Source organism: Pectinophora gossypiella, chromosome 17 (assembly GCF_024362695.1).
Source record: "Pectinophora gossypiella chromosome 17, ilPecGoss1.1, whole genome shotgun sequence".
Lineage (NCBI taxonomy): Eukaryota > Metazoa > Arthropoda > Insecta > Lepidoptera > Gelechiidae > Pectinophora > Pectinophora gossypiella.
This window is the reverse complement of record NC_065420.1, coordinates 7,307,672-7,333,301: the sequence shown is the minus strand read 5'-3', so window position 1 is coordinate 7,333,301 and position 25,630 is coordinate 7,307,672. Positions and strand designations below refer to the sequence as shown.

General features: G+C 36.5%; 3 protein-coding genes across 6 annotated transcripts in view; 2 read left to right on the top strand and 1 right to left on the bottom strand.

Annotated features, from left to right (window-relative positions):
• The window catches only part of LOC126374477 (ejaculatory bulb-specific protein 3-like), a 401,847-nt gene that overhangs the window by 73,803 nt on the left and 302,414 nt on the right, over positions 1–25,630 (bottom strand). The window lies entirely within an intron of this gene.
• On the top strand, positions 140–1,029 carry LOC126374502 (uncharacterized). Its single transcript, XM_050021178.1, has 2 exons — positions 140–287; positions 570–1,029. The coding sequence occupies exons 1-2, from the start codon at positions 279–281 to the stop codon at positions 888–890; spliced, it is 330 nt and encodes a 109-aa protein (XP_049877135.1). The 5' UTR covers positions 140–278; the 3' UTR covers positions 891–1,029.
• Positions 2,054–25,108, top strand: LOC126374462 (uncharacterized). Of its 3 annotated transcripts, none has more exons than XM_050021116.1 (3): positions 2,054–2,150; positions 23,962–24,136; positions 24,597–25,108. In XM_050021116.1, exons 2-3 carry the CDS (start codon positions 24,094–24,096, stop codon positions 25,106–25,108), a joined length of 555 nt encoding a protein of 184 aa, XP_049877073.1. In that variant the 5' UTR covers positions 2,054–2,150; positions 23,962–24,093. The 3 variants fall into 3 exon arrangements, with proteins under 3 accessions (XP_049877073.1, XP_049877072.1, XP_049877074.1); XM_050021115.1 differs by having other exon boundaries at positions 2,060–2,264; XM_050021117.1 differs by lacking the exon at positions 2,054–2,150 and adding an exon at positions 6,591–6,598.

The following is a 25,630-nucleotide window of genomic DNA, read 5'->3' as shown; positions in this document are numbered from 1 at the left end:
CTTTAGACAGCGTACATCCTGTCCTTTCTTGGATAAATAGAGGTAGTTGTTTGAAAATTTAGTAGATATGTCTGTTAATCGTTGACTTCGGTCTTGCGTTTCATTAATGATTGCAAATATAAGACCTTAGTCATAATCACATGTGGATGTCGGTGCATGTACCTGTGTGAACGAGCGGTTATTTACCTGTGTGCTTACTCAGTGGCCAGGACGCGGCCGAGTATAAATAGGTCTTCTCAACGAACCTCCTCACACACTGTTCTACACAATCTGCTACAATGAACACTGTAAGTACCACCAAGACCCCTCAAATGAATTTAAGATTCATATTTTTTCCTGTGTTATCTCAATCTGTTTAAAATTTTATGTTCTTTTTTAATTTTGTATAAGTACCTACCTAGGTATTTTTTTACATGTTGATTTGAGTACCATAAAATAATAAAATTTAATTTCAATACTCATTTTTTAAGTAACATAAAAATATTTTTATGACGTCCCCCACCCCTTATTATCACTCAAGAAACAGTCAACCAACTAAGTAAATAAGTAAACATTTTCTGACCTTCCAGGTAATCTGTTTGGGTTTGCTGATGTGCGTGGGCTTGGCCTACGCGGCGGTGGTGGTGCCGGCGGAACACGCTGAAGCTGCCGCACCCGCTGCGGAGGAGGCGCTGGAAGGCCAGGAGTCAGCCTGGGGAGGCCGCGGCTGGGGCGGCGGCTGGGGCGGACGAGGCTGGGGCGGCGGCTGGGGCGGACGCGGCTGGGGCGGCGGCTGGGGCCACGGAGGCTGGGGCGGACGCGGCTGGGGAGGCGGTTGGGGCAACGGAGGCTGGGGCGGTCGCGGCTGGGGCGGCGGCTGGGGCTACGGAGGCTATGGATGGGGCCGTTAACTCGCACTCGACCCAAACGATAAAACAATTGATCAAAGCTAAAGCAAAACACCATCTATTAAATATTGGCATTGGCAAAATTTTGCACCGGTATTCTTTAATCTGTGATGAGATTGTAATAAAATTAACTCCTACCGAACTTTTTTGTTTGCTTTGTTACCCTACGATGATACCTACATAAGTACATAAATATATTTAAAAAATACACGTGTTTACAGTTCTTAAAGCAAAAACTTTGTAAACACTTACCACTTATATATGCGAAACCACAAACCAAACATAAAGTCATAAACACGTATCCATTCTAGATATTGATATTTCGGTATAATATTCCCATACACGTTCAAAACTACTATTGAATATTTTATATTAAGTACATTAAATATTTACACAATTTATGTTTTACTTTGCACTACCATTTTCTATCTAATGTAAACAAACGATGCGCTAGTAAGTAATAAGTAAAGTAATTATCTCAACTAAATGAATGAATGTAATACTACCTTATACGTACTCCACGCACATAAGTGTTATTAGTGTTTTGTGTGTTGGTGTTACTTAGTGTTTTGTTGTGTGTAGTGTTGTGTTGTGTGTATTGTTGTGTTGTGTGTTTTATTTTATTTTTTTTATTTATTTATTCATTCATTACAAAAGATATTATAAAATTCTTACATTACGACACTGAAACCCATAATGGGTTTAAGATGTGTCAAATTCACGTCAGGCAGTACAGGTATAAATTAACCCTTAACACAATAAATTTAAGGTTGAAAAAGTAATATAGGTACAATACGAATGTATCCGCGGGTAGTAACTCGGTAATCAATTAACAAAATATAGTTGGACGGTCGGACCGGTATATTGGTAGGCACAGGCGAGTGCAAGTGAGTTTTACATTCGCCTGTCCTTTACATAGTGCTTTGGTGATAAGACATACAGGAGGCTCCTTCTTTGAGAAAAGATTTTATTTTATTATTAAATTTTGCAGTACCGAATTGTGTTCTTATATTATGAGGTAGTTTATTTAGCAATTTAGGTAAGATAATTTTGGCAGTCCTTGTTCCGTAGTAGTTGGTGCAGGTAGGAACAATGTATTTTTGTGCAGTCATAGCGCGGGTGGTTATCCTATGGGATATTTTATTCAGATGAACGTTACTGGCAGAGTTGTGTTACTCCACCTACTTTGGCACTAGTCCTAGATTATCTTGCCTACTTCATCCTACTTTATTTAATGAGTGACTTTAGTAACGTTCACAGAAGGTGCATACCTCAAACATACTACCTGATATAAACGTATTCAGAAGCTAAAACGAAGACACGTTTGACAGTCCTAATAGGAGCCCCGAGTGCACTCGTCGGGAATTCAGTCAATGTGTAGGTTTCGACTTGACTTATGATTCCAGACTTCTTACGACTCGGCTGGTCTTAGCATAATCATTTTTACTATGTTCTCAAGCAAGATTACACATTCACAGGACGTCATAGACTTCCATGAATCCTTTGTATTTATCAAGCTTCCCCCAAAGATATATCTTTAGTTTTGTATCTGCCTATAGGCAGACTTCCTTTTATATACTACATACACTACTCTGTTTTGAAGATTTACCAGGGAAGGAATTGACTACTGGATCAGCGCGTGATAGATGAACCACGTGGTGCGAAACGCCAAGGAATCCAGAGCGTTTTTATAGCAATAGAACCATTCAAACAAAACAGACAGTACTTCTTACGTAACATATATTATTATTATATATATGTATCAAGTGAATCCTCCTTCCTCGATTTCTTACATGACTTCACCCCTAGCATTTCCACTGAGAAGGCTAGCAGAAAAAAAAAACCTATTTATCTGCGTCGATTGTCTAACTTGAAATACCAAGTGTGTATTTACTAACAGACCTCAAATAATAAATAACCAATTATGTTCAATATATCTAAATAGCTTTATTTTACTTTGTTCCTTGCACTATTCACAAAAACCCGAACAATCAAACCGTGCTTAGTGCATAAAAAGTATAAGTACCTGTTTATTTTCTTTGCAAATTTATTTTAGCTATATGTAGCTTTTGTAAACTACTGACATTTACCTAATGCAATCATCAGATATCCGCATTAAGCGTGATTCTTTTTATTCAATAACTAGCTTTTGCCCGCGACTCCGTCCGCGTGGCGTGTTATAAAAGGAGAAAGGTTAAAAAATGCTTAATTTTATTATTTTTAAATGAGGTTACAGTATAAGTAGCTCAGTTAAATAATGAATTGTTATTAATTTCTAGATTATTAGTTTATGATTTGGTTTGATATTTTAGGAAAATACGATCAGTTTCGAAAATTTAAACAAAATTTAAAAATTACAACAGAAATACGCCGTGAAACGTCCGCCTGGAAAATTCAACAGAAAACTACCTACGAAAGATTTGAACCATCCAAGAATAGTGAAAAGTTCGCCCGCAAAATTCAATATTTGACACGACCATCAACGACGTCTGCCCTCACGCGTCTGCCGCGTTCCGGTTGCTCACTCGGGTATCTGCCCCCCCTCCGCGCCTCGCCACCGCTGTCGCCGCCCCACAAACGCCGCCGCGGCCGCGACGTTTCTTGGTTGCCACTACCGCGAGCTATAAATTTCAAGCCTCTGACTCGCTTCCCGTTCCCAGGGAAATTTTTAACTTTGCATTCACTAAGGTATATAATATATGCATGTCAAATTTCAAGCATCTAACTTATGCAGTTTAGATTTTTTCATACAATTTTTTTTACCCGCCAATTCCCATTTTTCAAAATACAGCCATAACTAAAATTTATATTTACTAAGGTATGCATGCATGCTTTTATTCGTAGCATGCATGCTAGATTGAAAACATCTATCTTACGCTGTTTAGATTTTATCATACAAATGTTTTTTCCCGCTAACTCCCGTTCCCGTGGGAATTTTGCAATATCCAGTTGCAACTAAGCTTTAGCTGCTTCTCTTCCCGGGCATGTCGTAAAAACCGACAGAGGGATTGTGTCCTCTAACATGATGGACTAATGTTATGGGCGATAGGCTGATCCCTTATCACCATAAGGTTCATCATATCCATCTTTGGAATTCGTATCAACAGTGGCTGCAAGTTGTCTTTGATTACTTGTGGCTCTGCCCACCCCATTAGGGATTACGGGCGTGAGTTTATGTATGTATGTATGTAACTAAGCTTTAAGTTAACTATGTAACACCCCATTGTACTACATGGAATGCAATAAATAATTTAATTTAATTGAAAACATCTATCTTACGCAGTTTCGATTTTTTCATACAAATGTTCTTTTCCCACTAACTCCCGTTTCCATAGGAATTTTGCAATATCCTGTTGCAACTAAGCTTTAAGTTAACTAAGGTACCTGCATGCCAAATTTCAAGCGTCTAACTTAAGCGGTTTAGATTTTTCATACAAAAGGATTTTCCCGCTAATTCCCGTTTCCGTGGGAATTTCGGGAATTCCTTTCTTAGTGCACCTCTACGGTATCTAAGGTACCTGCGAGCCAAATTTAAAACATCTAACTTGAATGGTTTAGATTTTTCATACAAAAGGATTTTCCCGTTAATTCCCGTTCCCGTGAGAATTTCGGGAATTCCTTTCTTAATACACCTCTACGGTACCTAAGGTACCTGCATGACAAATTTCAAACGTCTAACTTGAGTGGTTTAGATTTTTCATACAAAAGGATTTTCCCGCTAATTCCCGTTCTCGTGGGAATTTCGGGAATTCCTTTCTTAGTGCACCTCTACGGTACTTAAGGTATCTACATGCCAAATTTCAAACGACTAACTTGAGTGGTTTAGATTTTTCATACAAAAGGATTTTCCCGCTAATTCCCGTTCCCGTGAGAATTTTGGGAATTCCTTTCTTAATACATCTCTACGATACCTAAGGTACCTGCATGACAAATTTCAAACGTCTAACTTGAGTGGTTTAGATTTTTCATACAAAAGGATTTTCGCGCTAATTCCCGTTCTCGTGGGAATTTCGGGAATTCCTTTCTTAGTGCACCTCTACGGTACTTAAGGTATCTGCATGCCAAATTTCAAACGACTAACTTGAGTGGTTTAGATTTTTCATACAAAAGGATTTTCCCGCTAATTCCCGTTCCCGTGAGAATTTTGGGAATTCCTTTCTTAGTGCACCTCTACGGTTCCTATGGTACCTGCATGCCAAATTTCAAACGTCTAACTTGAGTGGTTTAGATTTTTCATACCAAAGGATTTTCCCGCTAATTCCCGTTCCCGTGGGAATTTCGGAAATTCCTTTCTTAGTACACCTCTACGGTATCTAAGGTATCTGCATGCCAAATTTCAAACGTCTAACTTGAGTGGTTTAGATTTTTCATACAAAAGGATTTTCCCGCTAATTCCCGTTCCCGTGGGAATTTCGGGAATTCCTTTATTAGTGCACCTCTACGGTAACTAAGGTACCTGCATGCCAAATTTCAAACGTCTAATTTGAGTGGTTTAGATTTTTCATACAAAAGAATTTCCCTTCACTACTCTGCTCCTATTGATTGTAGCGTGATGAAAAGTATACTATAACCTGTCCAGGAGTGTGAAGAATAATTGTACCAAGTTTCATTAAAATCCGTCCAGTAGTTTTTGTTTCTATAAGGAACATACAGACAGACAGACAGACAGACAGACAGACAGAAAGACAGACAGACAGACAAAAATTTTACTGATTGCATTTTTGGCATCAGTATCGACCACTTATCACCCCCTGATAGTTATTTTGAAAAAATATTTAATGTACAGAATTGACCTCTCTACAGATTTATTATAAGTATAGATAAGTATTTTGATAAATAATCAAAACAAGGAAATAATATTTCATATAATACAAATACTTGCAGAAGAAACTTCCAGTAGCAGAATTAAAGTGCATCCCAGACACTGCTTTGTCAGAACTATGAGGTCATATTATGATTAATGGCCTAACGCAAATCTAAACCAGCAGAATAAATGTGAAATACTAATACTTAAATAAATAATATTTCGAGCATTTTTCGTTTTAATAGTATTCACCTGAACTTATGGAAACTCACAAAGAGCCTCGCAGGCCCGCAGCTCTCATCCCGGGGTCAAGTCTTGTCCGAGTCGACTTTTCCCTTTGGAAGTTGTATTTTACCTAAAACTACTTACTTTTAATTTAATACGTGCTTCAGATCAATCTTGTGACCTTTGGGATGACAACCGAGATCACTTACAACTGTATTTCTTTTAGTTTATCTCTGGGTTTACCTATTTTGCGTCACGAGTCACGCCTATACTAAACTACGACTACATAAACATTACGTGTAGTTTTTGTGTCGTCTGCTGAAGTTCATTGAACTAGACAAAAACGTCCAAAACACGCCGAGACGGGTTTCGGCTCGATTCCAAGTCATTATGTCCGAATTTGTGAATTATGAAAATTAATAAGACCGCGAAACCTTTAAGCATTAAGTGACCCTGAACGATGAAGGACGTTTTCATGCCTAGGTCCATCAAGTAGGTACATAGTCTAAAAAACAACCATGATAACAGAGGGATATAAATATGCGGTCAAGTAAATGCCGTTAGAGGAAAAACTACAATGACTAATAAGTCACAGTTAAACAGCCATTCACATAGTCCTACCTGACAGTAACTTTTCTCATGTGCTTTACTTTATTGGTGGTCCAAGAAAAAGCTCGGTGAGGTGTGGATACTCAGTTTATCTTGGGATATAGTCGTGAGTTTATGTTATGCTTTACTTATTGTTGTATACTAATGTTATGCTTTACTAATGTAGGCCAGGGAGAAAGCATGGTGCAACAGCATTTCCTCTAATAGACTCTATTTTCAGTTAATTACCCTCTAAAATTGAGGAGCTCGGTGGCGCAGCGATAAACGCGCTCGGTCTGCGATTGTTGAAGTTAAGCGACTTTCGCAAAGGCCGGTCATAGGATGGGTGACCACAAAAAAAAAGTTTTCATCTCGAGCTCCTCCGTGCTTCGGAAGGCACGTTAAGCCGTTGGTCCCGGCTGCATTAGCAGTCGTTAATAACTACCAATCCGCACTGGGCCCGCGTGATGGTTTAAGGCCCGATCTCCCTATCCATCCATAGAGAAGGCCCGTGCCCCAGCAGTGGGGACGTTAATGGGCTGGTGATGATGACCCTCTAAAATAAGATAAAAATGCCTAGTAATAATTATAAGGACGAAGATACATTTCCTTTCGTATACATCGCATGGGATGGGGTAGTATGTAAGTAATATAGAGTATAAAATAGAGCATTATAAGTATTATTTTAATAAGCGATATGAATATTTTGTCGGGACTGAATCCCTGAGGTCATATTAACAGTAAGTAATTAGAAGTTAATTTTGCTTTAGGTATTTTTTATTGCTTACAATTATCACACACGAAAGGAAGTACATAGTTTACAACTTTTAATCTTGTTTCAATAACCGAAGATTAGGTTTCAACAAATTAACCCAGTTACTCCTGAAACTATTTATGGTCTCCGAATTTCGTAATTTTTCAATATGTGTTTTAGTGTGGTGCCAAAGTCTTCGGAAAAATAGTGAATAAAATTTATTTTCTCTGGGAAAGCGGGAAAATCATGGCCGTTTAAACGCCCAGTAGGAATATCCACTACTAACATACCAAGGAAATATAGCTGTATTAAAATACATTTTAAGATCTCTTGCGCACTTTTATTTGCAACATAAACATTTTAACTGTAATATGATAATATTTCTACTATTCAGCAGTGTGATATGTAAGAAAACATGCTTTGGGGTGCAGAGAAACAGTACATTTTTTACAAAAATAATTCGTTTTTTTCTTGCATACAGCACACCTCAGCTGATTTTCTTTATATTCCACCAGATGGTCCATTCTGTCATAACGGGACGTTTCACGATAGTTTCTTGACGTTGGACGTGGACCACGCTTTTCCGTTTTTTGATACGTCTCCAGTAAGCTTCTTGCTACCGCCCTGCGAAAAGTCAGATGATCATATTCGCCACTATCAGCCTTGTACAACTGCCAAGCATTGTGAACAGCCATGTCGAGGCAATGACACAGCAATGGAAAATACCATTTTTTCCCCCTGATGCTGGTCCTATATAGACCTATATTTTGGTCAGCTCGATCTACGCCTCCCATATTTTCATTATATTTCTTTATAATGCTAGGTTGCTGAATTATTATGTACTTCTTGAGTTGCTGCGAAAAACGTCTTGCGTTATGCAGTGGTTCTACTCGTTCAGTGTTTGAAGCGACAGTTACCACACTGTTATCGTTCCATTTACAAACCAATATGTCTCCTGGGCGGCTAGACATAAACTTGTACGTTCCTCTTTCCTCTTTCTTCATTACATTTTTTATCGGCAAAGGACATTGCGATGTCCGATTTTCTCTTATCGTCCCAGTAGCCTTCAAACCCCTGTTAGTTAGCTCGTGCAAAAGAGGAATCGAAGAAAAGAAATTGTCAAAAAATAAGTGAAAAGGAGTATGTGGATTCTGAGATTGCAAAGCGTCAGAAAATTTCAAAATGACACTCCCACCCAAACCAAACTGTTTGTATTCCACAGGAATTTTTGCTGACTTTCCCTGATAAGGCTCAAACCAGAGAACGTACCCTAATCTAGTAGCCCCAACCCAATACTTGTAACCCCAACGAATCGGCTTCTCCCTAATGAATTGCTTACAGCTATGTCTGCCGTAGTATGGCACCATTGCTTCGTCAACACTGTAATATGGTTCACATGGGGCAAAAGCTAAAAAAATCCCATTCAGTAAATCTAGCAAAGGCCTCAGCTTCGCAAACTTGTCGTCCATATTCTGTATTGTCGAGTTATCACAACAATGAATGTTACTCATTATGAAATCGAATCTATCTCTGGACATAGCATTATTCACAATATCAAAATTAGAATCGGTTGACTTCTCCCAGTACATGCTCCTTCGTGGAACTGGTACATAACCACTAAACAAAAGAATACCCAAAAAACATTTTATTTCATCGGTATTTACATCCCGCCCTGTTTTATTTTTTTTAAATGCATATATGTTCGTGTAACGAACTAATAGATCAATGCAATTTTTGTCGAACATGCAATCAAAGTAATGAAGCGGGCTCTCTAATTTTTTAGGGCCTTGGACTTGTTGCCACTCTGGGAATCTATGTGCATTGTGACGGTTCCTCCACTGATATTTTTGATTACGTGGCACTGTCACGGCAATGAGAGGTGTATCACATTCGGTAGGTGCAGTGACATTTGATATAATCTGTTCCGGGGGATTCACAGCTTCATCAATAGATACAATGCCTGTACATCTTTTTTTGGCTATCGTAGACAAAGGCAATTCATCTTCACTGTCAAAAGATTCGTCGTCTGAATAGATCAGGTCCGCTTGAGCTCTCAGCTGAGAACCTGAATAACCCAACAATCTGAATCAATATATAAAAACTAATAAATAACTGTCTAATGATAATAAATGTATTATGAAAAAAATAACTATTTCGCTTACTCGCTTACCTGGAAGATTATGCCAAGTTACAACTTCTTCGCCTCCAGAATCCTCGTCAGTAACATCAGCGTTCGCATTTTCAGGTGGTAAAATAGCTATGCCACTTGGTAATTGATCGTTATCGTCAATACACTCCAGCTCTTCGATAATTTCATTCAATCTCAACGGTTTCATATAACGCGGCCTGGAAAACATAACAGACGTTGATTCTCCTACTGGGCGTTTAAACGACCATAAACTTTCAAGATCAAAATTGATATAAAATACTCTTGTAAGATACTTCATTTTCCATTTCTTGACTAATATGTACTTACGTCTCAATAAATCTATAAGTGATAAACAGTAATATCTCGAAAAACGAATAAAAACTTACCTCTTAGAAGCCATATTTCGAAATATTTTATTAACAGTCACTTAAAACCGCAAAATTAATTGAAAATAGGCACACAAATAGCATAAACAACTTACTGTCATGAAGTTTAATCAACACTAAATAGAATAACGCAGAGATAAATAGGGTAGAAAACATTTATTCTACAAATAATCGAGGGTAGATTTGATAAGTATTGGCGGGCGTTTAAAAGGCCAGTAGGGGAATCTGGGTTAAAGCCACTCAAACTAATTTGTCTGTGAAGATACACAACGTAAGCTAAGGGACGGGCTTCCGTGATTGATTAGCTAACATAATGGTGCTAATTCCTGTAAATACCATCTAATTTTATTTTAAGTTATATCTGTCATTTTCTTATCCGCCGAAAAAGAAAGGGATGGGTAATCGACAAGCATAAAATTTATGGAACACACGTCAATTTTAAGCACAAATCTAAACCAACCGTCTAAAAATTACAAGTACATCCATCTTAAGATGTACTAAGTACCCACGCTTTCCCGATTTTAGAACATTTTATTAACTATAACAAACTCTTAACAATTTATAAGACAGTTGCAGTATATATTAGTAATCAGGAAAAATAAAAAATAACCAATATCAACAAAATGCAGTATATAATGAAGTACCTACCTACATTCATGAATATAGTTTTTGTCTTCTGGGTGTCAAGACTGAGAAAGGTATTAGGCAGACTGCATAAAAACGGTTTAAGGTCGCCGATTGTACTTCTCTTGTCACATTTGTGATTGTTTTTAGTGTTGTGTTTATATGTTCAATAAAGCGTTTTTGTATTGTATTGTTTAATTGCTCAGCTTCACCTACGCTACAATGCAGAGCCGGTTGGTTTATGGAGAGAAGGTATTCAATTTATATGGGCAAACTAGTACAGCACTACGACCAGGCAATTTTTCAATTAAAGGGCCAAGGATAGGACGATCCTTTCCATTCTCGCCCGATGATATAACGTTGTTGATAAAACCAAATCTACCCACGCGTTTACATAATTTAATGTCAATAGAGTAATGTTCGTGTTAAGTGCTTGCTACATGTAACTAGAAAATTGCCATCAAAATCTCTTCGAATCCCAAACATATTGCCTTAAGGCAGGGCCAATTTCGAAAGATCTTGCTACCATTTTGATTTAATTAAAACGTGATAGGTCAGGTTTCTAACTATATCAATTACTATGTCAGAAATAATGTATATCCTTGTCTGGTTCTGTCCAGGATTATAAGCAACATGGTTCATATGAAATGATAAACAAATGTGTAATTTTACCCCAAATCTGCAAGGAGCTTTTTTTTGACGTGACATTGTAGATGCCGCAGATGGCATTAACTACTTGGCCGGATGGGCAGCGCTGAAGGCTCTCACCCGGTACAACAGGCCTGAGGGTGCCCAGTTGGGCGCGAACCTCGGCTCAGGGCGTCGTCTGAGAGGAAAAATATTTGAAAGGATTAATCGACCCTAGTGGGTCGATAGCGATAAGCGCTGATTGAGGGAAATCGTCGACCACGCCGGCGGGGTCGGTATCGGGGTCCTGTAGTGTTTGGTGTCGCGAGCTGATTGGCTGCCTCTACGGCTAGAGTAATCGGGTCGTCGGGATCGTATATTACGTCCTTCTCTGCAAGGAGCGAAAGCATACCGAGAGAAGATTTTCTTAAATCAGGTTTTAGGTAACTACATTCGCTGTGATTCACGGATTTTTTATCCTTGACTTTGAAGACATTGCTCTTTCGCCACAAAAGTCACGTAAACATACGTTTTATGTTTTATAATGTGAACAATACAGTTAGAGGAACAAGTTTAATCAAGAGTCGTGTGACCAGAAAAACCAGTATGTGACATTTTTATTCAGATAGCACAATACCTATGTTACGATTCAAGTAATGTGACGTAAGGAAGTCAACAATTAGCTAATAGTCTTTTGTTTATATTCAAGGAGAAATCACATTAAATAAAACTGAGATCGTAGCTACTGGTAATCGGTAAAGCTCAATGAACACAGCGACGATATCGACCGCGTTGCGGAAACGTGAGTGCGCGTACGCCGCGCCTGATTTTATGTGTGAACGGGTACGCCACAAACTCGAATTTCCCACCCCTAGCATTCTCCTGGTACAGACTCTGCGTGCAATAACATAACACAGCCTTATACCTGCATGCATTACAGTACGCAGTGATGTATAGTACTTATGCACCCACCTCGCCATCGTCGCCAGCTTTATTATAGCCCCACATAATAGGGAGCAAGCCTATAGCCATTAACCGGGTTAACCGGGCACATATCCTTGTAAACCACGTCGTATTAATTATCTATGGAACATACTCCACCACTGCGGGTTGGCGGAGGTTTTAACGGCTAATAGCTGGTACCAACGGCTTAACGTGCCTTCAGAAGCACGAAATCATCTTATTTTTTACAGACAGTCTCACAAAGTGTTTTCGACAATGTCCCCATCGGGAATCGAACCCGGACCTCCAGATCGTGAGCCTAACGCTCTAACCACTAGACCACAGAGGCTGTTATCATCAAGGGCGTCAAGCTATCAAAAAATAAATCACCTAAGACCTAAAGATCAAAACACTACCTGAACATGAGGTCATTGGGTGGGTGATCGTCGTCAAATGAATTTATTTCATAAAGCACGAATTAGACAACATACAATGTTTGAGACAGGTCACTAAAATAAATAAACTGACATGGACAATAAAAGGTAGAGGTGGAATTGAATATGTAAGTACAAAAACTTGTAGTACTTTTTAGATCGGTAGGCGTGTTTTATTTGCTCTAAGTTCGCATTTCTGTCGTTGGTAAGTGACGATGTGATATGTGATGCGATGTGATGTGTGACTTAAAAATTCAAGTCAACAGGCTAAAGCTTAATCACTATATTCTGTCTCAACACAATCAAGAAAGCAAAAAACGATAGTGGCATAGTTAGGCAAAGAGGAAAAATATTATTATAAAGCATTATTAGTCTTGAATACTTGATCTGTAGATAATTGGTGTGACTGGATAGACAAAAACAAGTCACTGATTCATAACATTTATGTCACGATAAAAACAGACGCAATAAGTAGATCGACAAAATATTATTTATCCATGCTAAACATATGTAAGTATTTGCTGCCGTATTTTGTGGTCACATAAGTTTTTCTAAACGACCATGAAATGACTACAAATTACGGCTACAGATTGTCCGTATGCGCACAAAATTTTGATGACTAATATTGTTTAAGTACATCAAACATTCCGAATCCTTTCGTTCAACTAGAAAAACCCGTATTGACAACGATACATTAATTGCTTTCCTTTCACACTTTCCTATATTTTCCGCAATTTTACACTTACTCTTTGCAAATGTTACTTTATCCCAAGTAAGTACAAGCGTACCGGGAGTAATGAAGCAAATAAGTTATTTAATAAAAGTAAAAAGTAAAGCACGTAAAGGTCACGGCCATTTCTTTTGCCTTGATCCGTGTCGAGTTAATGTCGACTTTGTAACTGGTCTGCAATGTTGCCGATGAAGTGTGAAAACTGGCGCCTTCATCCGTATCCAACCGTATAAACAAGTTTTTCTAAGCATACGAACTCTGAAAATCAAATGTAGAGTAAATAAAAAAACAGACATTAAAATCAACCTAGAACTCTAGAAACTATAACGCCATACATGCATGTTGCATGCTGATTAGTAAGGACAAATCAGATGACTAAAATGACACAGAAAAGCACAACCTAAACGCTGACATCACATCATAAGCCGATCAAAAATTCAATGATATTTAAAATTAAGTATTTAAAGGAGATCATCGGCTCTCCATACTTTGGCCGGCCCAAATTTGAAAGTGCCGGCCAGAGAAAAAAAATGTGTCGAACCTTTCGAGTAGATTGCTCTGATCATTTTTTACTATGACACCAAACGTGTATGACCATTAGTTTGGCTTTAATTGGATTTTAAAAATCACGATTTTTCATACATTTTGTAAAAAAGAATATTATGTCCGTTTGGAAAAAGGGGATACAGGCGTATTACAAAGGACCGTTAGAACATTTATTAGTATGGCGCCAAACTTCTATGACCATTATTTTGACGTTTATTGGACTTTCCGTTTTGGTTAATATGTTAAAATGCCGGCAATCGAAAAAAATACGTCGAATCCGTCTAATAGTTGCTTCTCAATATTTTTAATATGACACCAAACATCTATGACCATTATTTTGACTTTTATTGGAATTTACGTTTTAGTTCAAATGTGAAAAGTGCCGACCAGCAAAAATACCATGTTAAGTGTATCGAGTAGATGCCTATTAACATTTTTTTCTATAGCACCAAACGTGTACGATCATTAGTTTAGCTTTTATTTTATTTTGAAAATCTTGATTTCTTATTTATTTTGTTTAAAAATAAAGTGCTTTGGGCAAAAATTGAGAAACAGCGGATTACAAAGGACCCTTAATACAACTTTGAACATTTAATAATCTGGCGCAAAACATTTTTGACCATTATTTTGACTTTGGCTTTTATTGGACTTTTTAAAATCTTTATTTTTTTTATACATTTTAACAATGACTACAAGCAGAGCTTTCCCAATGACTAGTTATTAGTCAGATAAATACTTTGTGTTTTTGTTTTGTGTGTTGATAGGTGAACTTCTATGTTAATACCATCTGATTTTAGATATGACGTTGGCTGTAGTTTTTGCATTCCACTCAACGTTACGGCCTAAGTTGAGGTTGAATTATTATGACCGTAGATGGTTGCCACCCTGCAAAGATAAGCTTGCCATCTAGTGACGAAACTCGTATTTTGGCATGACGTCTGAAGTAGCTGTTAGGGAAGACAGGAGTCGGGCAGTTGTACTTTGCATGTATGCCGATCACAATGTCCTGGTGCTACTCGGCCGATAACGTAGTACCTCTATCACCCCACTGTATTTTCCTTGTATACACACTTTTCTTAAAAAAAAGTAGCTTCTAAAGCGTAAACGCAAACCTATTTTTAATTTATAAAAATGTATCAAAAAGACGACTTTATTACGCCTTTAGCAAGATAGTTCCATTATCACCAGATAAAAACTTGTTTCGCCAAAGTGTAGGTATCTATGAAAACACCAGATTTTTGAAAAATCGAATCAAGTCCAAAATAGTGGTCATAGACGTTTAATTCCATAGTAATAAACATTTTGACGATCCTTTACATAACGTGCCTGTTATATTATATTTTTTTACAAAATGAATCAAAAATCAAGTTTTTTTTTTAATCTAACAAAAGCCAAACTAATGGTCATACACATTTTTGTCATAGTGAATAATGTTTACAGGTATCTTCTCGATAGCTTTGACATGTGTTTTTTGCTGACCGGCACTTTTCACACAGAAACTATAACGTAAAGTCCAACAAAAGTCAAAATAATGGTCATAGACGTTTGGTGCCATAATAATAAAAGGTCAAACGGATAAGTTATAACGGATTATACCAATATTGTTTCTTGGCCAGCACTTCACATTTTCACCAAAAATGTATGAAAATTCATGTATTTTTAATTCGAATAAAACCGAAAATATTGACCCTACAGCTTTGGTGCCATAGTAATAAATGCTCAGACGGATAAGTTCTAAGGATATATACCATTATTGTTACTTGGCCGGCACTTTACATTTTGACCAAAAATGTATGAAAAATACAGTTTTTTGAATTCGAATAAAACCGAAGATATTGACCCTACAGCTTTGGTGCCATAGTAATAAATGCTCAGGTGGATAATATCTAACGGAATATAGCAAAATTATTTTTTGGCCGGCACTTTGACTTCTGGGCCGAAATCCGATGATCTCCTTTCCAGTCATCATCAAATAGTTTGAGTTTGAATTTTTTCGATTTAAATTTTCTCTTTGTGAGTAAAGTGCTACAAAAACAGTTTGAAGTCTAGACTATTCATGCAAAGGCAGAATTATCCAAACTCCTTGTTACATTTTCGTCGCGTCATCTCGTTTAGCGACTACAACCGACCAGAATAACAGCACCATGACACCTGAGTTGCTGTCCTGCCCTGTACTTCCCCTAAACCTTTGTATAAGTATTATTTATCAATTTCACACACATCGTAGTGCTAAACAAACATGTTTTCTTTCAATCGACCTTAGATATACATCAACGGATAAATAATGATAACTTAGTCATCCTCAACCAGTCTTTTTTGTTTGATGTGATTTATTGTAAATTTGCCGCAAATGGCATTAAGTACTTGGCCAGAATCAACCAAATTGCATATCATGCCTAAGTACTTATCTTGCATCGATTATAATATTTCGAATAAAAAAACCGCTTTTAAGACGTTTTTGATGAACTATTTTCAACCTTGTATGATCTTGCTGAATAGATCGAGCATTACTTACTTATAAAAAAAAAACAAATCTTACAAAAATAAGAACCATTCATAGTCAGTAATTTGGAATAGAAACGTTCGAATTTGAACTGTATTTGACCCCGGGAAAATCCTTGCAAAGAAATTTCCTTCGACTTTGAACGAATTACTGATTTTATGTAATGTGGTGCAATAATCGTTGTTAGATCTATAGACATGGGTCATCGCTTAGCGTGACTTAGCATAAATTAGCACGTATAGAAATGTAATGGTTCTCCAGATATGTACCTCATAGATAATTAACACTGACTCTGACCGCAAAAACTAAAGACGATATTGTCTCATATGACACCTAGGTGGTGAGTATTGTCTCATATGACACTTAGGAAAACCCAAGCTAAAACAAATATTTTCAAAAACCACTATTTTTATTTTATCACCATTTTTACGACATTTTCTATAACAAAATCAATACAGATAAGTGACTTTGTAGGTAAGTATAAAAAATAAGCAAGTACCTAAATAAATATGTGTATTCGTATGTGGGTATATACGAGAACGTCAGGAATTAGGGTGACGCAGATTATGGGTATGTTATGAGTATGGTACGAGTTTAACTTCTTAAGATTTTCACTTGTCTGCGATCGTATTAATATATAGTTGGCGATGAGTAGAGCTGTATTTACTTTACACCTCAGCCTACCCCTTCGAACATACAGGCATTAGGCTATGTTATGTATGTGTTAAGTTAGTTAATGCCAGCTGAGGCAAACCTACACAATATCATCATCATCAATTTAAGAGCCACGCTCTTGTTGGTGCAGCATTTTCCATGCTACTTTTTTAGGGAAAAATAGGGCAGTGCTTTCCCTCTTGCCTTCCGCCAATACAATATGCCACGTCTAATTTTTAGTTAAAAAAGAAACAACAAATCTGGATCATCATACGTCACAATGTTCCAATTAATAAATGCTCTTAAACAAAACATCTCGCATCTCTGATGATTCACTCATAATTATACATAAACATGATAAACTAAATAATTTGCATTTCAAATCTTTAAAAGCATGAATTAATCGGTTGATGAAAATGCTAATACTAAAACAAAGGTTTAGTGTACGAAGGCCAGGTAATGTTCGAAAAAGGTAAGGTCAAGAGTATCCGTAATTTCCAATTCCTAAACGTCAACACACATACATAAACTCGCAACACAATTGTTGTATCAGGGTGGTAGTGTCAAGTAAATAATATACTCAGCGGTGAAGGAAAACACCGTGAAGAAATCCACATTCCCGAGATATGCATTTTCGAAGGTATGTGACGTAACCTGTATTCGGCTGGTTTTCCCTTCGCTTCTGTAAAAATCCTGTCAAATCTTCAGGTTAGGTAGGCGGACCCTGTGAAAAATAATGCTTGAGAGATGATGATGATTCTGATGTCTGTCCGAAAATCATACTCATACATATACTTTTCATATTTTTGTGTCATTTTGTCCTTAGTCATCTTTTACATGGCATTGTAGGCATCTTTACTTCACTTTAGTAGATTCTAAAATGTTATTTATCTGAGGCTCTACAAGGTCAAACATTTGCCTCGAGAGAAAACATCCGGGCGTAGTCATTTGGGAGTAGACACAATAAAACAAAGGAGGTCCTCAGAGATATCAATCTAAATACAGCACGGGATGCGCCAGGCAATTCATAGCCTTCAACGCTAAATTAAACGCACATGAATATGCACTTCTTGAATGCTAAATATTGTAATTATCTAGTTATAATAAGTGCACGAATTAGGAAATCCATTGTGATTACTACATTATAATAGAGCAATTAGTAACACGATCAACAATGTTGATATTGCTGTCCGTTTTGGATCAAAGGGTTGCATGTACATGCATACACAATTCTTTTTTTTTTAGTGTTCAGTGTTTAAGCATAATTAGGAAAACGTCTTGGTAGCTTGTAATATTAACTATTATGTAATAAAACTAATGCGAGAGCGCTGACTTCTGGGGGTCTAAAATGTCACGGTGGAGTAATTCACATTTGAAAGCAATATTGATATTAGGCTTTTGTTGAAAACCCATTTCTAGATGAATTGATTCAAGGTGGCCTTTTTAGACCACCCGGACTCATTTATTTGCTAAATGAAACACCTAAGTACCCTATACTAAGTGGTAAGTATAGGGTTATACTAAGTGGAAACTGGTCAAAATGTTTTTGAGTGAAATAATTTCGTATTAGTACCCGTTGATGTCTTTTACACGAAAGAGACGAATCTCTAGACACGCATAATTAAGCAGCCTAACTTTATCTAATTACTACAACAAAACCAATTTAAACTATAGCACACTGTTTTCTAAAATCCTTTCTACATGTATAACATCTACTTTTTTGGCGTGACTTATTGAGATTTGTCGCAGATGGCATAAACTACGTGGCCGGAGGTATAAAATCTACCCAGACGATTTTATTCACCTTTTAAGAAACTCTAATTAATAAACCCAAAAAAGCACTGGCAAGATTATATACCTTAAGTAGCAGGTATTCTATGGCACGACTATGTATTCATGTAGATGATAAATGTTCTAAAAAAATGAGAAAAACTTGATAAAAACGTAAACAAAAACGAACGTAGTGGCACTAATAATAATCCGGTCATTGGCTTCATTAATGAGGCAACCTTGACCAAGGCCGTAAAAGTAACGGAACGGGTGCGGAGAAAGCCTTTCCCTACATCTTTACGTTTCTAAACCAACTTCTATTATCTAATCCGATATCGAAAGTAGTAGATGTGCCAGAATTATTGTACGGATATTATTTTTTCAATTTTGGAATTGTATTTTTTTGTGTGTTTCATATCATGCTTGTAAGTACTCGTTTTGTTTTCTTTTTTCAAACAATTACTTAATATTTTTTTAATGTAGTTATATCTATAGGACGTACTTTCAGATTATCGCATGTTTAGGCATGGTTTAGTAACAACGTAGGTATTTACTTCAAAGTTGCGTTGTATATTTTATAAAATAAGATAAATGTAACTTATAGATTTAATATTGTTTATCATCCTCGTTGATTTATCTTTCAGGTTTTGAAGGTTAAGGATGTTTTCATGTTATATTTTTTCTGCTTTTTTTGTTTTTAAAAAATACCATTCAATGACGGTCATTGGCTGTTTATGCAAAATCAATAGTTTATGTCCACTTAATGCCATAATAATAAAGCTGGACATTATCCTGATACTCAAACATTTTTAACCTGATTTAATTAATAAAATGCTAGTTTTATTAATTAAATCAGGTTCGGTGAATACATAAATACGATTCTAATGGCAAAGAAAACAAAATAATTCTTTGATCTTTTATTCTATCTAAATTACCGAAAAATGCCAACGTAAAACATTTTAAAACCTAAACGTTTATCAAAATGATGCCCCTTTTAGAGTTGATTAGCCGGTCATTTTAGTAATAAGTCACGGCCCAAAAAAAATTAAAAGATTACCATGATAAGGTTAAGTTTCTTTTAACAAAAAATAGCCGTTTGTATTTTTTAGATTGATTAGCCGTATATTTTTTCCGATGCACCTACCCAAATCCTTTTATGAAGTAAACAATAATTATAAACATTAGGTTCATTTCCTCTTTTATACCAAACCCATTACTGCTTTTGACTCTTATTCATGCAAAAGTATGTAGACAAAATGACGTCATTGAAAAATACGTTATAATCTAATATGTAAATTTACTTAAAGGGCAATGAATGAGTTGGCGCAGAAATGTATTCCTACATTCAAATAAATAGGGATTTATCCTTATGTAAAATCGTCTTTTAAATTAGTGATTGATGGCATTACCCTTGCACTAAATAAAGATGAATATCTTTAGCACATCATAGATTTTCTCACAAGACCTTACGAACGAGTAGGTTTGGTACATCATACCAAATCTTTAAGCTACCAAATCATTTATTTATTTATTTATTTAATAAACACACGTAACAGGTTACAGACACAAATCTTATGAAATAATACACTTTTTGAGGTTCAGACTGTAGCCCAACTAAACGTATGCAAGTTATACAATACTATGGTGAGAAAACACGATTTCTCAATTAATTGCTATTTATTTATTTAATGTTTACTTATTTTTATGATTTGCTTTGTGTGTCCGTTTGTATCATGCTTTTTTTTGACGTGACTTATTGTAGATTTGCCGCAGATGGCATTAACTACTTGGCCGGACAAAGTCCGTTTATACTATACAATAAGTATCGCTTTATAGAAATAAATAATAGACATATGATATAGATACTTATGTATACAATGTATTTTTAATATTTTCACATTTTATAATAAGTACTCCTACACCAACCCGCAGTGGAGCAGTGTGGTGGAGTTAGCTCCATACCCAATCCAATTGGTTGAGAGGAGGCCTGTGCCCAGCAGAATGTCCCTCTGCTGGGCACAGGCCTCATAATGTTTTGTTTATATAGGCTGTACCGTGCTGGATATAGGCTGTTTATGTTGTGTTTATTATAAGTAAGTAACTAGATCTCACGAGAGCTAAGTCTGAATCATTCCAAATAATTCGTAGGCGTAAAATGAGTTCACTTATCCACAAACTTCCTACTTCCATCCACGGCATTCTTACAATATGAAATTATTTTCCTGATCCTCTTCGAGTCTGTACATCAAATAGAGATGATTAAAAATTTGAAAATAAAAGTTTATACTTTACAATTATTTTGACAAGATACCATATCCGACCGTCTTTAAGAACAACAACAAGAACAATTTTATGAATGTAATATAATTAAGGTAGATATACTAAGTCATAAATTCCAATTAATCATATGTCATCATATTATGTCCACCTGCTGGGATGACTGACGTGTATTTATCAAAATAAGTTAAAGGATAATTTATCTTATGCAATCAATTAAATTGTAAAGAGTACATTGCTGCATAAGGTAACAAATAATTTACCTACTTAAGATGCAAATAATGCAATTTTAAATTTATATTAAATGTATGTAATGCAATTTTACTACGAAGGTTATTATTTTATTACGATAAAATGTTACTAGATCTGTAACCTATAATACAAGACCTATAAAATCCATAATATGATGATCCATGCTTCGGAAGGCACGTGAAGTAGTTGGCCCTGGTTACGACAAACTGATGTAAGTATGCAATCGTTACATGAGCCATGTCAGGGGCCTTTGGCGGCTCAATCATAACCCTGACACCAGGGTTGATGAGGTTGGTAATCGACCTCACAACCCACACGATATGAGGAGAAGATATTGCTAAACTATGGACTTACTTATGTACCTACCTATGTCTTGAGACCAATGGGACAAACTATCGTTACCCAGCCAGCCAATTGAGTGCGTTATTTTTAACCCACTTCAAAAGAGGAGGAGGTTCTCAATTCGTCGGGAGGTTTTTTTAATCACAGTTTGATGTCATTTACTTCAAGAAAACCTCGATTTCTGTCATACATAAACATAAACAGCCTATATACGTCCCATTGCTGGGCATGGGCACAGGCCTCCCCTCAATCAACCGGAGAGGCTATTTTATTTAATTTAAATCCGGGGGAAAATAGAGACCATATTTTCTTACCTTAATTGAAACTAGCTTGACTATTGCGAGATATCCTTAACAAAAATCACATCCGAATGTGATATTTTGTTACAAGGCGATAAAATGTAAAAAATGTTAATTAATATTAAATTAAGTACATATAAACTTGTTTATTACGTAGATTTTCAGAGAATGCTGTAAATAGTGTCCGGTCACGAGCATTAATATGTATAGTACACTTTGGTACCATGTCACATTAACTTTTTTGACAAATTGAACTGTAAGTCTCACTAAGTGTCAAATATGTTAGTGCGACAGAGTCCTAAAGTGGGTACTATTATATTGCTCATGACTGTACTCCACATACAGGTACACATGTCATAAAACATTAAACTTTATTGCTTAGATTGATTAAATATCGATAGGTTCAGCATTCCTTTAGGTAGGTACAATAACTAGAGATCAGCCCCGGCTTCGCACGGTGCAATGTACAAAATACGATCGTAGCCTTATTTCTTGAATATAGTTTCTTTTGGGAAACCCGTTGAAGCAAACGGCGGTTGCATATTGTATTTCCGTATTACAATATTTTAAAAATGACATAGATTCACCGTACACCACAGAAAGTACATTCGTTGACTTAATTACAAAGTAAGTATTCATAATGAGTTCATTAATTCGATGAAAATATAACCAACAAATGATAATACGCACTATCGTACTAAGTATCACGAATCCGTTAAAAAAATGCATCTTAAAAATAAATAATCATCTTGTGAATAACTTGTGGCTCTACCCACCTCCATCGGGATACGGTGTGATATATCACTACTACCACCATCAAGCTTCATGTCTCCACCGCACTCGCGGCTTCTTGGAAACTTCAGGGACGCGAAGACTGACAATAAATTCCCTGAATAGATTTATTGTAATATTTAAATATTGTATATTCTTAGGTTATTTAAGGTACATATTGGCCCCGATTCCTGCAGATACCGCCTAATTTTATTTTAAGTTATATCCGTCATTTTCATATCCGTTGAAAAGAAAAGGGACGGATGATTCACAGCTCTTAATTTTAGGAAGAATGAGTAAATGAATGAATAACCCGGCCGAATCAAAAGGTACGTCCCTGGTATGCAATCCGTTTGACGTGCTGTCTACTTAACTGTGTCGGGTTATTGACGGATGTAAAATTTTTAGACGGTTGGTTTAGATTTGTACTTAAAATTGACATGTGTTCCATAAATTTTATGCTTGTCGATTACCCGTCCCTTTCCTTTTCGGCGGATAAGAAAATGACAGATATAACTTAAAATAAAATTAGATGGTATTTACAGGAATTAGCACCATAGTGTGGACCTTAGCTGCCTGAGTATACATATACAGGGTGTTAGTGACATCGTAACGAATACTAAGGCCAAGGGGGATGATTCAGACCATAATTCTGAGTTAATATCATGTGGAATTTTCCGAGCAATAATGAGCTGAATCATTCCTCTCAGTATTCGTTACGATGTCACTTACACCCCATACAAGTACATACTGGTAGCCATACAAGTAGGTATGGGTGTTAGTGACACCGTAAAGAATACTGAGGCGGATGGTTCAGACCACGATTCTGAGTTGATATCAAGTGGAATTTTCTGTCGGAAAATTCATGAAAATGTTTGTGTTTTTTTAAATTATTTTCAGTTCCATACTTTTGCGACGAAAAATTCCGCTTGAATTCCACTCAGAGCATGGTCTGAATCATCCCTCAAAGTTTTCGTTACGATGTCACTAACACTGTATTATTCAGGCAATGTCATATTGCCGTCTTATTTTAGTCGTCTGAAAGAGTTCCCTCTACCAATCTATACCGTGATAATTGAAGTCCTAGGAGTACATACTTAAATGCTCTATCACTATCGTAATCAATTCGAACGAAGATATATTGTGTTTTTAATCGACCTCAAAAAAGGAGGTTATCAATTTGACCCATATATATGTAATTCTTGGAATTGCACAATATTCGTATTATGTTAGCCTACGTGGGGTCCTAAACACGTGTGCCAAATTTCACATGTGTTTGTATGTACCTGAATGTATGTTTGTCCACGCATTTCTCAAAAGCAACAAATCACATTGCAGAAATTCTTTTTTTATTGGATTAAGTATCGTATAACTTATTATCTGTTATTCTCCCATAGATCCCAGTGACATGGTGGTTCGTCATACTATGGACAGCAGAGAGTGCCGTACTGGACCCGGCGCTGCACCTCTATCCTAGTCCACCACTTACAAACAAAAATGACCTGGGAAACCTCTGGGGTCAGGCCAGAATGGAACGCGACGCCGACTTGAGCGTGATACCTATTGAACAAAGTCAGTATGAGCCTTTTGGAAATTACGACCATTTTGTAGGTATACGATAATCTCATCTATAATCAAATGTACGCAGTAATTACTTAGTATTATATTCATCAACTTATGAAATCTTCAGTTATATAGTACACGATATTTACCTATCTATATTTTTATACAAAACCTCCTTAATTTTATAAAAATCTATGTTTATATTAAAGTTGACAAGCAAAGAGAATTTAATTCCACTGCGTGTGAGGCGCCATAAAATTGAAAAAGCTATTTGTGTTTGTTTTTTTCTTATTTCCCGAATGAAATGGCTACATTTTAAATTGTTTTTAGTAAAGTGGCCATATAATTTCAGAAAAAAAAAACATATTTTAATGTAAGATGCAATCTCTATGCTCATCATCATCTCCCTATTATATGATTTATCACAACAATATTTAACAAAATCTATAAACTATTCTTATCCTTACAGTTAAATCCACCTCGCAGGCTACAACTCCTACGACGACAGACCAGGAAGATATTATGGTTCCAATTCTGAAAACGAAACATAAATGCACATTATCCACTTCTTCGACAAAGGAAGAAGAACCGAATCCTACAACAATGATAGATGTAAAGGACCAACCAACCGTACCAACAGCATCTGCCTCTGATGACGACGAATCAATGGAAAAATCCGAAACCATATGGCCGTTTCTGCGTTCTACACGACCTCATATCGGGATCCACATTCCTTTGACGTTCAGCCTTAGAGGGTCGTATGGGAGATACGGCACCGGCGCAGGCGTGATCGGTAGCAGCTACGCCAGTGTGGATACTGAAGGGGATGGACTGTTCAAGCTGTATGGAAAGTCTGGACTGGCGGGAAGCAGTTACGGATCATATGGTGGAATTGGTGGGACCAGGATATATGGGAATGGGGGCGGTCCTGCTTGGAGTGGGTGGGGGAACGGTAAATGGGGTCATTATGGCAAGGGTTAAATATATTTCGATTATAAATAAGAATTGTATTCCCATTTGTTTATTCAATAAACTCGCTGATAGACTATGACATTTATATTATTTCCGTGTGACTTCGATCATCGAAACTATTCATATGAAGCCAGGTACCTAAATGGGAAACCCAACACCAACACTCATCATTTGATTACCACATTTTAGATACCTTTAAGAGTTTTATTAACCTTAACTAATAACACACAACAACATATAATAATAAATTCGCAAGAACTAGTATTAATTTGTTTTATCATACACACATGTAGGTATGTACTAAAGGTACTTTAATGAATCAGCCCGTTTAGCTATAAACAATGATTAAACACACATTAGAATTTTCGCAATCTTCAGTAGACAGACAAACAGACAAAACCTAATTAAATCTACGATAATATAGTACTCTCTCTCCTTGGCATTTATTATTCCTATCTGATGATGGGGTCTACCTTCCTCGTATTTCTAAGAAGAAGACCACTTCGCTCTATCGAACGTGTCGTTTTCAGA